General features: G+C 41.9%; 1 protein-coding gene across 1 annotated transcript in view; it reads left to right on the top strand.

Annotated features, from left to right (window-relative positions):
• LYST (lysosomal trafficking regulator) overlaps positions 1-12357 on the top strand; it is a 789135-nt gene that overhangs the window by 55580 nt on the left and 721198 nt on the right. Inside the window, exon 4 of the mRNA XM_073671457.1 lies at positions 6661-8599. Coding sequence (XP_073527558.1) covers positions 6661-8599 — 1939 coding nt within the window. The remainder of the gene's footprint in view (positions 1-6660; positions 8600-12357) is intronic.

Raw genomic sequence — 12357 nt, 5'->3', positions numbered from 1 at the left:
ATTCCGATTTTTGAGAGGCCGAATAAGCAAAAACCAACAATTCAGGAATTGTTTTTTCCAGAATGTCCCCCTGACAGCACCATGGAGGACGTCCTCCTAATCCTTTCAGGGACCGGAAACACGAGTGGTTAAAAGCACCCCCCCCTCCACCGTCCTTGGAAGGATAGGAATAGGAGAGGAGCAAGGGATCCGAGGACCTGAAGAACCTACCGAACGGCAGACCAAGGGGGATCAGGCGGCCCAGCTTCTCCTTACGCCTGAGAAGATGTCCGCGGCTGACTCCCTCCCAAGGAGGGTTCCTCAGCCCTGGCAAGTGTAGCGCTGTTCCTTTCTTCTGAGCAAGGCTCCCGGCTCCAGCACAGCCTCCTGCACGCTGTGGTTCTGGGACCTGATGTGGCGGCACTTCCGGTGACAACTTCCGGTTCGCGCGGGAGCTTGCACTTTTTGAAAATTTAAAGGAACAGTCGGCGTGCGTTCCAAAGTGGAACGCATGAAGCAGAGAAGATGGCAGAACAGGTAGTTTAAAAGACTTGGCTGCTTTCTGTGTATCTTCTGTGCTGGAGACTGTTGAAGATGGAGGAATCTGGTAAAACTGAAACCTAATCTGAGCTATCCGTGGTGCATATGAGTAGAGAAGGTGCCTTGAGGGAGGTAGTCTGGGTGATACCAGCCATATTCTTCCCCATAAATAAATGATATGTCCCTGGGCTGAGAAGGAAGGAGCACTATTTGGCTTCTGGAGCATAGATTTTGGTAGATTAGTTTGTGGGCGACATTTGCTGAGCCCCTAAGATGCCAGAACAGCATAAAAGCCCTAAAAGTGACCCCATTGTAGAAATTAAACATCTCAATGAATTCATCTACTGCTGCAGTGACTATTATGTAACATCCCTGCCAGGCTTTATTTTGGAGAATTCCACATATTCCAGTTTATTGCCCATACATTGTGCCCCCATAAAGTGTAGTGCCCCCATATATTGTAGCTCACCCATACATTTCTCCTGGTGACACACACCCCGTAAATTAAGTGCTCTTCCCGCTACAATAATGCCAAACATGTGGCCGCTTACTGCGGTTTAGGCACAGTGGGGCTTGGAAGGAGGAGGCATTTGGATTTGGGAGCACAGAATTCACTGGATTTTATTTGAGGGGGTGGGTGTTGTTGCTTTTCCAGAGTCTTTGTTCTACCAGTAACGTGGGACCCTCTATAGTCCCAATGACAGATGACTGACATGAAAGGGGGCTGGTTTTGTGTGGGATAAATTAGGGGTGTTAATGGTAACATTTTGGGGTACATAATTTTCAATTTCTTCAAGAGTAAGACTGGATCGCCAGTCTACGCTCAGCACTTACATCAGGATTTCCATGTAAATCCCACAAAAATGCGATTCAGATGAAACCCCCAACGGAACCACTCACCACAAAGAGGCAGATGGAGACACTTTGGAGTCTGTTTGACGTCTGCTCCGGTGGTCTCCATCTTTTTAGGTGCACACAGATCTTAGGTAGTCCACACTTGTGCGCTAAAAAAAAAAGCCTAAATTGATGGGCCGCCGCTGGAACAGAGACCAGTCTAAAGGGGCTCCATCGGCCTCATGAGTGGCTCCATCTGGGTTTTTTGTCTGATTTACGGTTTTGGTGAATTTACACGGAAGCCCCAACGTAAGCGCTCAGTGGAGAGAGCAGGATAAATGTGAGCCGAGCCTTATTCTGATTTTCTTGGAGGCAGAATGAAGAAATAGACAGAAGTACCAGAATAGTTCCTATTTTTATTATTGCACTGTTCACCGTGCAGTATAAGTGATAAGGCGGATTTTTTCTTCGGGTCAGTGCAATTACTGCGATATCAGATTTATATGTTGTTTTTTTTAGTTTTTTTTACAAAAGTAGTTATTTTTGTCGCCATATTATGAGAACTGTAACTTTTTTATTTTTTTGGTGAACAGCACTGTATGATGGCTTATTTTTTGCGGGACGAGTTGCAGATTTTTTTAATACCATTTTGGGGCACATAGTAATTTTTGATCGCTATTTATTCATATTTTTCAGACACAGAATGAACAAAACACAGCAATTCAGTTTTTGTTTTGATTTTTGATTTTTTGCGCCGTTCACCGTGCGGTAAAAGTGATTTGCGCATCAGGTCGGTACGATTACAGCGATACCAGATTTATATATATTTTTTTATACTTTACTGTTTTTACACATTTTACAAAAAGGAATTTGATTTTGCATCGTAACATTCTGAGAGCTGTAACTTTTTTTTTAATTTTTTTGCTGAGTGAGCCATATTATGGCTTGTTTTTTTGCAGGACGGTTTGGACGTTTTTTTTTACATACGATTTTTTGATCACTTTATTCACTTTTTGTGAGTCAGTATGATGAAAAAAAGCTTCATTTTTGGCGTGTTTTTTACGGCATTCGCGAAACAGACTAAATGTGACAGTTTTATAGAGCGGGTCGTTCTGGACATGGTGATGACAATTATGTGTACTTTTTTTCATTTATTTTTGGTTTATCACAAACGCTGCGTTTTAAGCTGCAAAACGGATTTTAGTGATTTGTGTGCACTTTTTGTGTGTTTTTTTTTTTGGGATATTTTACTAAGTCTCACTTTGGGACATGTAGTATATGTTTTATTGTGATCACTGATCTCATACACTGCAGCAGTCCTGTACTGTAATAATTATTATTATTATAGCGCCATTTATTCCATGGCGCTTTACATGTGAAAAAGGGGTATAGATAGCAGAAACACTTAAAATAATGTTGAACAAAATGAGTCAGCGACTGGTACAGGAGGAGAGAGGACCCTGCCCATGAGGGCTTACAATCTACAAGGGAGGTGTGAGGATACCGTAGGTGAGGGTAGAGCTGGTCGTGCAGCGGTATGGTGGAGCAGTGGTTACTGCAGGTTGTAGGCTTGCTGGAAGAGGTGGGTCTTCAGGTTCCTTTTGAAGGTTTCCACGGTAGTCTATGTTGGGATAGAGAGTAGAGAGCTTATTGCTGGATCTTACAGGCCATCATACCTTAGGTTCATCACATGATATCAGGGTACCATGGCAACCATCGGGACCCGTGATTCTCATCGCGGGGGTCCAATGGTTACTAATGGAGTCTTGTGACCCCCCCCTCCCTTGTAACAACTTAAATACCGCTGTCAATCGGCCCCGATCGGCATCGAAACCGGCCGGGGCCGATACTGCAGGGTGTCAGCTGACACCTGCAGGAATCGCCGCCGCCGGGCGGCACTATACGCTCATTCCATAGCGACTCTTTTTCACATCGCTGTTGCATAAGTACCCTTAATGACAGTCGTAAAAATGCGTCACGGCGGTCATTAAGGGGTTAAGAAACTCATTTCATTTTCAAAGCCTAGGATTATTCAATTCCATCTATGACCTTTTTGGTTCAAAATGCCAACATTTTGATGGGATCACTTTTTAAGTGAGTTTTTTCCATTTTGGTCCATTGATGGCACTGCAAATGCAGAATAGCATTTGCAACCTGTTGCATCAAAAATTGCACTGCAAAAATTACTTGGTACTCCTTCCCTTCTGAGCAACTGCAGGGGAGAGAGCAGCAACCAGAACAATAAAGCAGGAGGTATATTTCAGATTTCACTAGGTTTTGTATGAAACATTTAAGGGGTTATCCTGGACTGGACTTTTATTTGTTTTCTTACTATCAGGTAGTTAACTACCTGACTGTTCTACCCTACGACAATCTCTCCCGACTCTGGGCGGTCACGGACATCTCCTGGCAACAATTCTCATGCTTTCTGTGACGTCACATCGACAGATCAGTTTGTTCTTTCCCTTTGCTCTCGACTGGGTGTCACTGTTGATTTCATGTTGATAAGCAACTGGCTCCCCCCATTCAGGCTGTCAATCAACATGAATCAGAACAACAAATAGATACTCCAGTACCAACAATAAACAGGAAGGCTCACAGAATCTGTACTTCATAATACAATTAAAAATTAACTTTTAATATATACCTTAAAATCAAACAATTTAAAACAATAACCACATTATCAGTGCAGAAAGAATGAAGGGGAGTGCCTTTCCTTTTTTCCCTCACTGCCTGACCCTACCTTGCTGCGGAGGTTGGCACCCTATATCTTGCGCAATGGCGCACCGCTCACTAACGACTTGAACTACTTTCCCTATATCAACCTATAGTGACAAAAAGTGCAAAAGTATGAGGTAGAGACGTTGATAAATAACGGCATACGGTAGAGAAAAATATATATCGGCAGCTCTGATCAGTACAATTTAGCAGCAGATATAAAAGAAAAAAAAGAAGAAGAGGCAACTCTATCCTGAGGATCAAAGTATCCACTTAATACATATATGATAAATTAATGTATAAATTCATTTATTCTAGGACATTATCTATCAGGCTTAGATTATTTTTATCTGTGTGTCACTAGCATGGGACTTAGAAGGGAACTTAGAAGGAGAATAGGAGATCACATAGGGGACATAAAACATGCTATGGACACACCGATCTCAAGACACATCAAAGAGAAGCATCGAGGTGACCTGGATTCCTTTTCCTTCTCAATTATCGAAGTAATAGCACCTTCAGTCAGAAGGGGTAACCAGCAGAGGAAAAGCCAACCGCTAGGGGCTGATTTTAGTAGCTGGGGAAGGGGCAATTAGCCAACAATGTTCCCTGGCTATTAATATCAGCCCACATCTGTTTGTTTCGCCTTTTATTGGCTAGATTACAGGGGAACCCCAGAAAAAAATTGATGTGCATCCCCCTATAAAATCTAACCAGCATAGGCTAAACTAGACAGCTGCGGGCTGATATTAATAGCCATGGAAGGGGCCATGGATACTAGCCCCCTCCACGGCTAATAATATCACCCCTCAGCAGTCCCAGAAATCCATAACATGCGCCAAATCCGCCGCTTAGCCTCCGCTCTTCCCACTGCCCTGTAGCGGTGGCAGTGGGTAATGGGGTTGGGGTTCACGTCAGCCTTGTATTGGCGGCTGACGTGAAGCCCAGGTTAGTAATGGAGGGTGTCTATAAGACACAGCCAGAATAAAGTATTGTAATGAAATAAAAAACACACACGGTTCTCCAATTTTTTTTTTTATTACCCTCCATCCGCGAAGCCCTTGATCTCCTTAAAAAAACGTAAAATAGCAAAGAACCATATTCCTCACCTGTCTGCCGTTAACGACGCAGTCCACGATTACTCAAACGAGTGTCCCACGACGATCTGTGTCACTTCTACAGCAGTGACAGCAGCCATCACTGATGTCACTGCTGTAGAAGACAGCAATGTACACTGACAGGGGTGTAAAATCACCCCCTGTCAGTGTACAGTGTTGCAGGAGGTCACTGGGGTTGATCAGCTGAAAATAAGCTGATCAGCTGAGCGGTGACGTCACCGCAGGTCCTGTAAGTACAGTATACTACTGGGAGCGAGCTCGCCGCCGAATCGGTGAGTATAGAGGTTTATTTCTTGAGGTTTTTTTTTTTTTTTTTTACACCATGTGCTAGCTGGCTTGGATGGGAAGACTATTGCTCCTTCCATCCACGCCGCTCCCGCTGTTATCAGCGGGAAGGTAGTAGCAGGAGGTTAAAATATCAATGTTTTATTTGTTTATAGTAAAAACATATAGAATTATCACCCAAAAGTGCACCGTGCATATAAAATCTCAGATATACATCTATCTATGCAACCTGATTTAGAAGACAAAAAATGTTCCTGGAATTGCTTTTTTTCAAAACCAAATTATTGAACTGAATGCACATTTTCCCATTAATATACCCTGTTTTATCTTCATACAGGGGGCTCAGAGGGCTTACTGATAATCACTCAATCATTATACCACGACTCGAGCGCTTATATGAGGGAGGTCCTTCTGTATTTTGCTTCTAATCAGAAAACCCTCTTATTGCCCCATTTAAATAAGGGATTGGTGTGAATAAATATCGTACTGCCCTTAAGTCAGAGTTATCCGAATGGATAAATGAGTCTGAGGCACTAAAATTCCGTAACCCTCCAATACAATGTCATAACTTATACATTAAAATTTTTTTTGAAATCCTGCTGCTTATCAAACTGTCTTAGTAGCCCACAGTTTTTAGTAGAATTAAATAATTGGCATAATTATTGGACCATTGTCACCAATTTTCTATACATAAAGGCAGACTGATCTGTCATGAAGTCTCCTTCATTGGTGTCAGTGTCGGTTCAACCATGCTTGGTCTCCCGACATGTTTCCTTACTCTTCAGGGGAGATAGAGCCTTATGCCATCTTCAAGAGATATGTCTGCACGCTGCGAAAAGGTATCAAAAACGCATCGTGTGAACTCAGCCTTACTGCTCTGAGTTGAAGAGATTGTCACATGGCCGAACAGGCAGCTAATTAGCTACTAGCTGTTGGTAATTGACTGTTACATCCCTGTAAAGTGCTCAGCACAATAGAGAAAACAAAAGGCCTGGAAATAACACCTTTTAAACTAAGCAGCTGTCGCAGACCACAGCACTTTTCTTATAGAGCTGTGCTAATAGAAACAGGCGATTCTAAAATAAAAATAATAGCCAGGCAATTATCCCCTTGTATGTACAGACTTAACACATGAAAAGGCTTAAAGTGACTAATTTAATTTTAACTTTAAACTTGTCTTTTTCAGAGTTTAACCTGTTTCCTAATGGACTAGAAACATTTGCTACCAGTGAAATGTTACAGATACCTCAGAAAAGGATAGATACTGAAAGAACATCCAACTCAGACTTGCTGCAAAATAAAGCAAGGCATCAGCCCAAAAGCGTATGTACTCATTCACTGAAGGATAGCCAAAAATCACGGTCTTCATCAGATTCTGAGACTACTTTACAAAAACAATCGATATCTTTGATTAAGCAGAGAAAAAAAGCACATACATATATTAGAGATCCTAAGATAGCTGACAAAAGTTCACAACGGCAGAAGGAACTGAATCCAGATTTGGAAACCACTTTCTCAACAGAAATAACTCCGATGGAAGAAACCTCCTGCATATCCAATAAGGAAGCTTCACCCTTTAGTCTATGTCAGATCTTGTTATCCCTGCTTGAAAACGTTTGCAAGATTGATATGCAGAGTCATAGTTCTGTAATTTCTGTCTGCATCATTCCAGGAATTACTGAATTCATATCTGAAATCGGTGAATGTAACGCTCCTGGAAAAGGAACTGTAATAAAAGGGTGGACTGAGGAACCAGTGGCATTAGTTCAGAGAATGCTATTACATACAGTATTAAGTCTTCTCTCGGTAGACATTAATGAGAAGGATGTCATGCCTGACAATCTTAGAAATAATCTTATCGGCTTGTTACAGACATCTTTGAAACTAAAGTATTACTCGGATAAAAAGCAAAACTCCGACCAACAACTATTACAAAATACTGTGGACCACAAAAGCTGTGAACATCAAGCTTTTTTTATTGCAGATCTCCTTGGAGGTGTTTTTCAAATTTTTCTTTCATGTCTTAAATATGCAGCTCCAAATCCTCTCTATTTTAGTCAATGTATAGAACTTTTACATGACTTTATACAATATAGTGGCTTTGTTCTTTTTGAAAATTCAATAATTCAGATGGAATCTTTAAGCTTACGTTATGAAAATCTGCATTCACAAGCTTCTGACCATGTGTTGATTCTTATTAGCATTGTTTTAAAAATAGTCAGCCTAATAAAAAAGGTGAAATCTGAGCAACTCCATCAAACAATGTGCACACGAAAAAGGCATCGGAGATGCGAGTTTTCGCACTATATGCACCACCACAGAGACCTATCAGGTCTTCCCATTTCACTTTTCAAGAATGATCAACTTGATGAAAGTATGTGTGGGGAAATCTGCCATCCTGAGAGAAGATGTTGCATAGCAATGTGTGCACATCACTGTTTGCGTTTACTTCAGAGTGTGTCAGAAACTGCTACATTCTTGCAGATTCTCCTAGGAATTGAGAATGCTGGGATTTGTTGCTGCATGGATCCTTTATCTGTTATCACTCCACTTCTTCATGCTTTAAAAGTGCCAACCTTAAAAAATCTGCAGCACCACATACTAAGTATTGTTGCAAATTTTTTACTGAATCAGTTGGGTGGAGGCAAAATAGCCAGTGTTCTTAAACAAGCATCTTGTAACATGTGTGTGATGGACAATGATCAGTTAACAGAGAAATACGATCCATTTCTAGAGAAAGCCGACTTACCGTCTGCATCAAATTTGTCTAATGTGCCGTACAGATTACAAGGAGTTTTACCATGCGGAGGATCTGAGGATATGATGTGGAAATGGGATTCTTTAGCAGCTTACCAGGAACTTGTATTTGGCAATGACTTGCAACTAAGCTTGCTTATTTCTAGCCACATTTGCATCTTAATTCAAGAAGGTAATGCAGTCATTCAGAGAAAATTATATACTCTTATTTTTAATGGAGTTCTGCAAAGAGGGGTGGAAATGGTTCATCACTGCCAACAGTTTGGTATTTCTACATTGTATGGCCAGCCTGATGATTACCAGAAATCATGTTTCCTGGAAATGCTTAAAGTTTATTTAAAAAGTTTACCGGAATTGCTTAAATCCAGGTTAGTAGTCATCTGCATTTTGTTTTTACGATTGTTGTTTTTTTTTTTTCTTTTGCAAGATCTTTAATTCTGCCATATATATTATAGCACTGTATATGTATAATTTGTACGTTTACGCACGTGGTTGTGGAACCACTGTGCCATGTCTGGGTAGAGCCTTGGGGGGCGAAATGAAGAGACCACCTGGTTCTTCACTAGAGCTCCTGGTGGTTAAACTTGGTGGACCCAGGTATCACTCGAGGACAGACCCTGGAGCCTCAGCAGCTGACCCTCCTAAGGGGTGTTGGGAAGCAAGAATAGACTTGGAGAGTCAGGACGATCAGGAACCGGATAGCAGGAGGATGGATACTGCACGACTGGTAGACAGGACTCTGCTTCTTCCTAAACAATGACATTTGCAAAGGCTTTTGCTTTAATACAGAAGATGGTGTCAGAGTATGCTCATTGGGACCAATGCTTAGGTGTTGTTTCCTGAAATTACAGAACTTTATAGTCTAAAAGCCCCATTGTCAGTGATAATTAGAATATTTATATTTTATTTTTAATACAGATTGTCATGTGGAGTAAAAAATATTGGTTTTAATTTTTATTAAATTAATATTACACATGAAAATAAGTAACTTTGTATATCTTATCAGAGATATCAACTTCTTTCTCTGACAGGACTGATTATTCATTCTCAATTTTCAATTCTGGGTAATAAAATCTGTGTTCAGTGAAAACAGATTGTTACATTATTAACAAAGGAGATGAGAGCTGCTACTGATAAGATCCTCCCTCCTCGCCATATAGAATCGTATCAGTGGCAACTGTGATCTCCTATCTCAATAATGTAACAGTCTTCACTAAATACATATTTTACCCGTAATTTCGGATTTTGCTAAGGAATGATTGTTCCTGTCAGAGAAAGAAGCTGATTACTTGGATAAGATATATTACAAAGTTAACTATTGATTTATGAAATACAAATTAAAATGACTGTTACTCTTTAACAGAAGAACCTAATTTCAACTATAGGTCATTTTCTGACGAGAATACATTTTTTTTCTATAGTGTCAAAATATTTCAGAGCACTTTACAATTCAGAGGGGACATCTACAAACAATATAAAACATTATAGAGTAACACATAATTCAACATGTACCAAGAGGAGTGGGAGCCCTGCTCACAAGCTTACATTCTATGTGGAAATAGGGGTGACACGAAAGGTAAAAAATGGCTTGTAGTGTACGGTCTAGCCATCAATATAATAAATAGGGGCTTTTAAATAACACTGCATGAACCATTAACAGTCTTTTAAAGGGAACCGGTCATCACTATTTAGTATGTTAAAATAAAGATTTGGCCATAATGACGCTTTTATACTGATTTAATAGATACTGTAGGGAAGAAATCCGCATCCTGGTTCTTGTTTAATTCACGTTAGAAGTTTTGGTGCAATATCCTCTTCGTGCATCGGGGCAGGACTGTGTGTAGGGCTTTCAGCTCTGCTGTGGTACCTCTGCGTTTTATTTTAAAGTTCTGGTGGTCTTCAGCTAAATGACGGCGATAGCGACACATGCGCCGATTGACATGCGAATACCCTACACACAGTCTCGCACCAATGCACAAAGAGGATATTGCACCAAAACGTTCATGAATTAAACAAGAACCAGGATGCAGATTTCTTCCCTACAGGTATCTAGTAAATCAGTATAAAACTGCCATTATGGTCATTCCTTTATTTTAACTTACTAAGTCGTGATGACAGTTTACCTTTAACAGCTACCTAAATGCCTTATGGAGTAATATAAGTGATTTTTGATAGACAACACGGATCTCCTAGTGAGACATTGCTTTTCTGCCACTCACTGAAACTACACAAAATTGACAAGCTTAAAGACATGCAGGGCTGCTCTTGTCATCTGGTTAATTTTTGGATCTGAGCTGTCTTACACAGAGCAGAAAAATGCTGTTTCTAACTTATCAGACTGAGACACTGCACGCTGGCAAACCTGGGGTAGATCCTGCTGATGTCAATTATATTTTCAGTTGCTTGTGCTTCCTCAGATACATATTAAGTTAAAAAGTATTGTGGAGCAGAGAACCACTAACTGCCTGCAATTAAAAACTTTTTTACCCTTCACCATGACAGCACCGTACAGAGAGAGAGAGAGAGTATCCGCCCCCAAGAAAAGGAAACCTACTAAAATAAAAGGGGCGGACCTCTCTTCCTCCCCAGTAATTTACTGTTCCTGGAAGACGATACCTACGGTGGAACAGCTTACCTGGGGAGATTTCTCCTGGTGCCGTGACCCGGTTAACCTGGCGGCCAGAGGGATGATCCAAGAGGTGGGGGCACTCTTCTTGAATGAACCGCTCCAGCCGGAGCGTGGGAAGTCAGTGGGCCACCTCCGGATTCGGAGGTTGGCGCTGAGAGGAGCGCAGAGCATGCACCGGAAGTGCGTAAGAAAGATGGTGCCGGTTTGCAGTACGGCGCATGCGGAGGTGTGGGGTTGACTTCCGGGGCATAGTGACGCTGGAGAGGACATCAGCGGGGCCTACAGGGCGGTCTACTAACGGATTCTGAAGGAGTGACCGCCATTACACGTGGCGTTACGGCGGTGACCGCAGTAAAAAAAAAAAAAAAGGTCCCCCACCCCCACCCCCACCCCATTCCCCGTGCAACCCCTTCTCCTCCCACACCTATTATAAGTAGCATATGGTGTGGGTCCCTGAGCAGCTGCGGTACGCTTAGCACAAGATTTTCTGAGTGTGCTAACTGCTACAAGGTTGGTGTCCATCCTTGCGGAGAAAATGGAGAATCCAAACCTACCTGAAGGGGATGAGCCGAAACCTGCTCCTGGAGCTGTAGTTCTGGGGCCCTAGGACGGGATGAGTGTTTCTCCTGCACACACATACAGACTGGTGTCATTACCCATTTTAGGATAGACTCAGGAAAACCGTGACCAAGACAAAAAATAAGGAATGGGCCTTATGCAAGGATGCTTTAACAAAGTCTACTGCTAAAAAGCTTTGCCGAGCCTGCATAGAGAAAACCGTAATGGAGGAATTCCTGTCTCTGTTTCAGGAGTTAAAAACCCTAATCAAAGACTAAGTTAAAAATACGGTAAAAGAGGAAATGCGTCATACCCGGGGTCCGTCTACCTCCTCAGGCATACAGCATACACCCTCAGACATTAGCTCAGTAGAGGAAAAGGACAAATCAGGAGAATGAGTTGACTCTGATAGCTCAGAACCATCTTCATCTGTTGGCGAATATGGCCAGCCTTGCTCCGGGTGGAAGAAACGACAAAACTTCTGAAAATCATTAGGACGACTGTGGGGGTAGAGACCCTGAGGGAGCATACATCTGTGCAGGATTCAATGTTCAGTAACCTGGAGGAGTGCAAACATCGGATCTTCCCAGTACACAAAAATTTACTTTCCTTGATAAAAAAAGAATGGAGAAGACCAGTTAAAAAGGTGTCAGTCCCAAACACACTTAAAAGGAAGTATCCGTTTGAGGATGAGTTGACTAGTGTTTGGGAAAAATCCCCAAAGATTGACGTGGCTATTGCCAGAGTTTCTAAGGCAGTAGCCCTTCCTTTTGAGGATCGAAGTTCTCTAAAAGATCCTTTAGATAAAAAGGCTGATACATTCCTCAGAGGCACATGGGAGGCAGCGGCCGGTTCCCTTAAACCCAGCATCGCAGCTACATGCACTGCCAGGTCTCTAGTGAAGTGGCTACAAGGAGTCCCAGATTAGGAATAAATGTC

The sequence above is a fragment of the Phyllobates terribilis genome, unplaced genomic scaffold (assembly GCF_046119375.1).
Source record: "Phyllobates terribilis strain yellow unplaced genomic scaffold, ASM4611937v1 Scaffold_3__8_contigs__length_932513732, whole genome shotgun sequence".
Taxonomy (NCBI): domain Eukaryota; kingdom Metazoa; phylum Chordata; class Amphibia; order Anura; family Dendrobatidae; genus Phyllobates; species Phyllobates terribilis.
The sequence above is the reverse complement of the archived record's forward strand: the minus strand, read 5'-3'. Positions and strand labels throughout refer to the sequence as shown.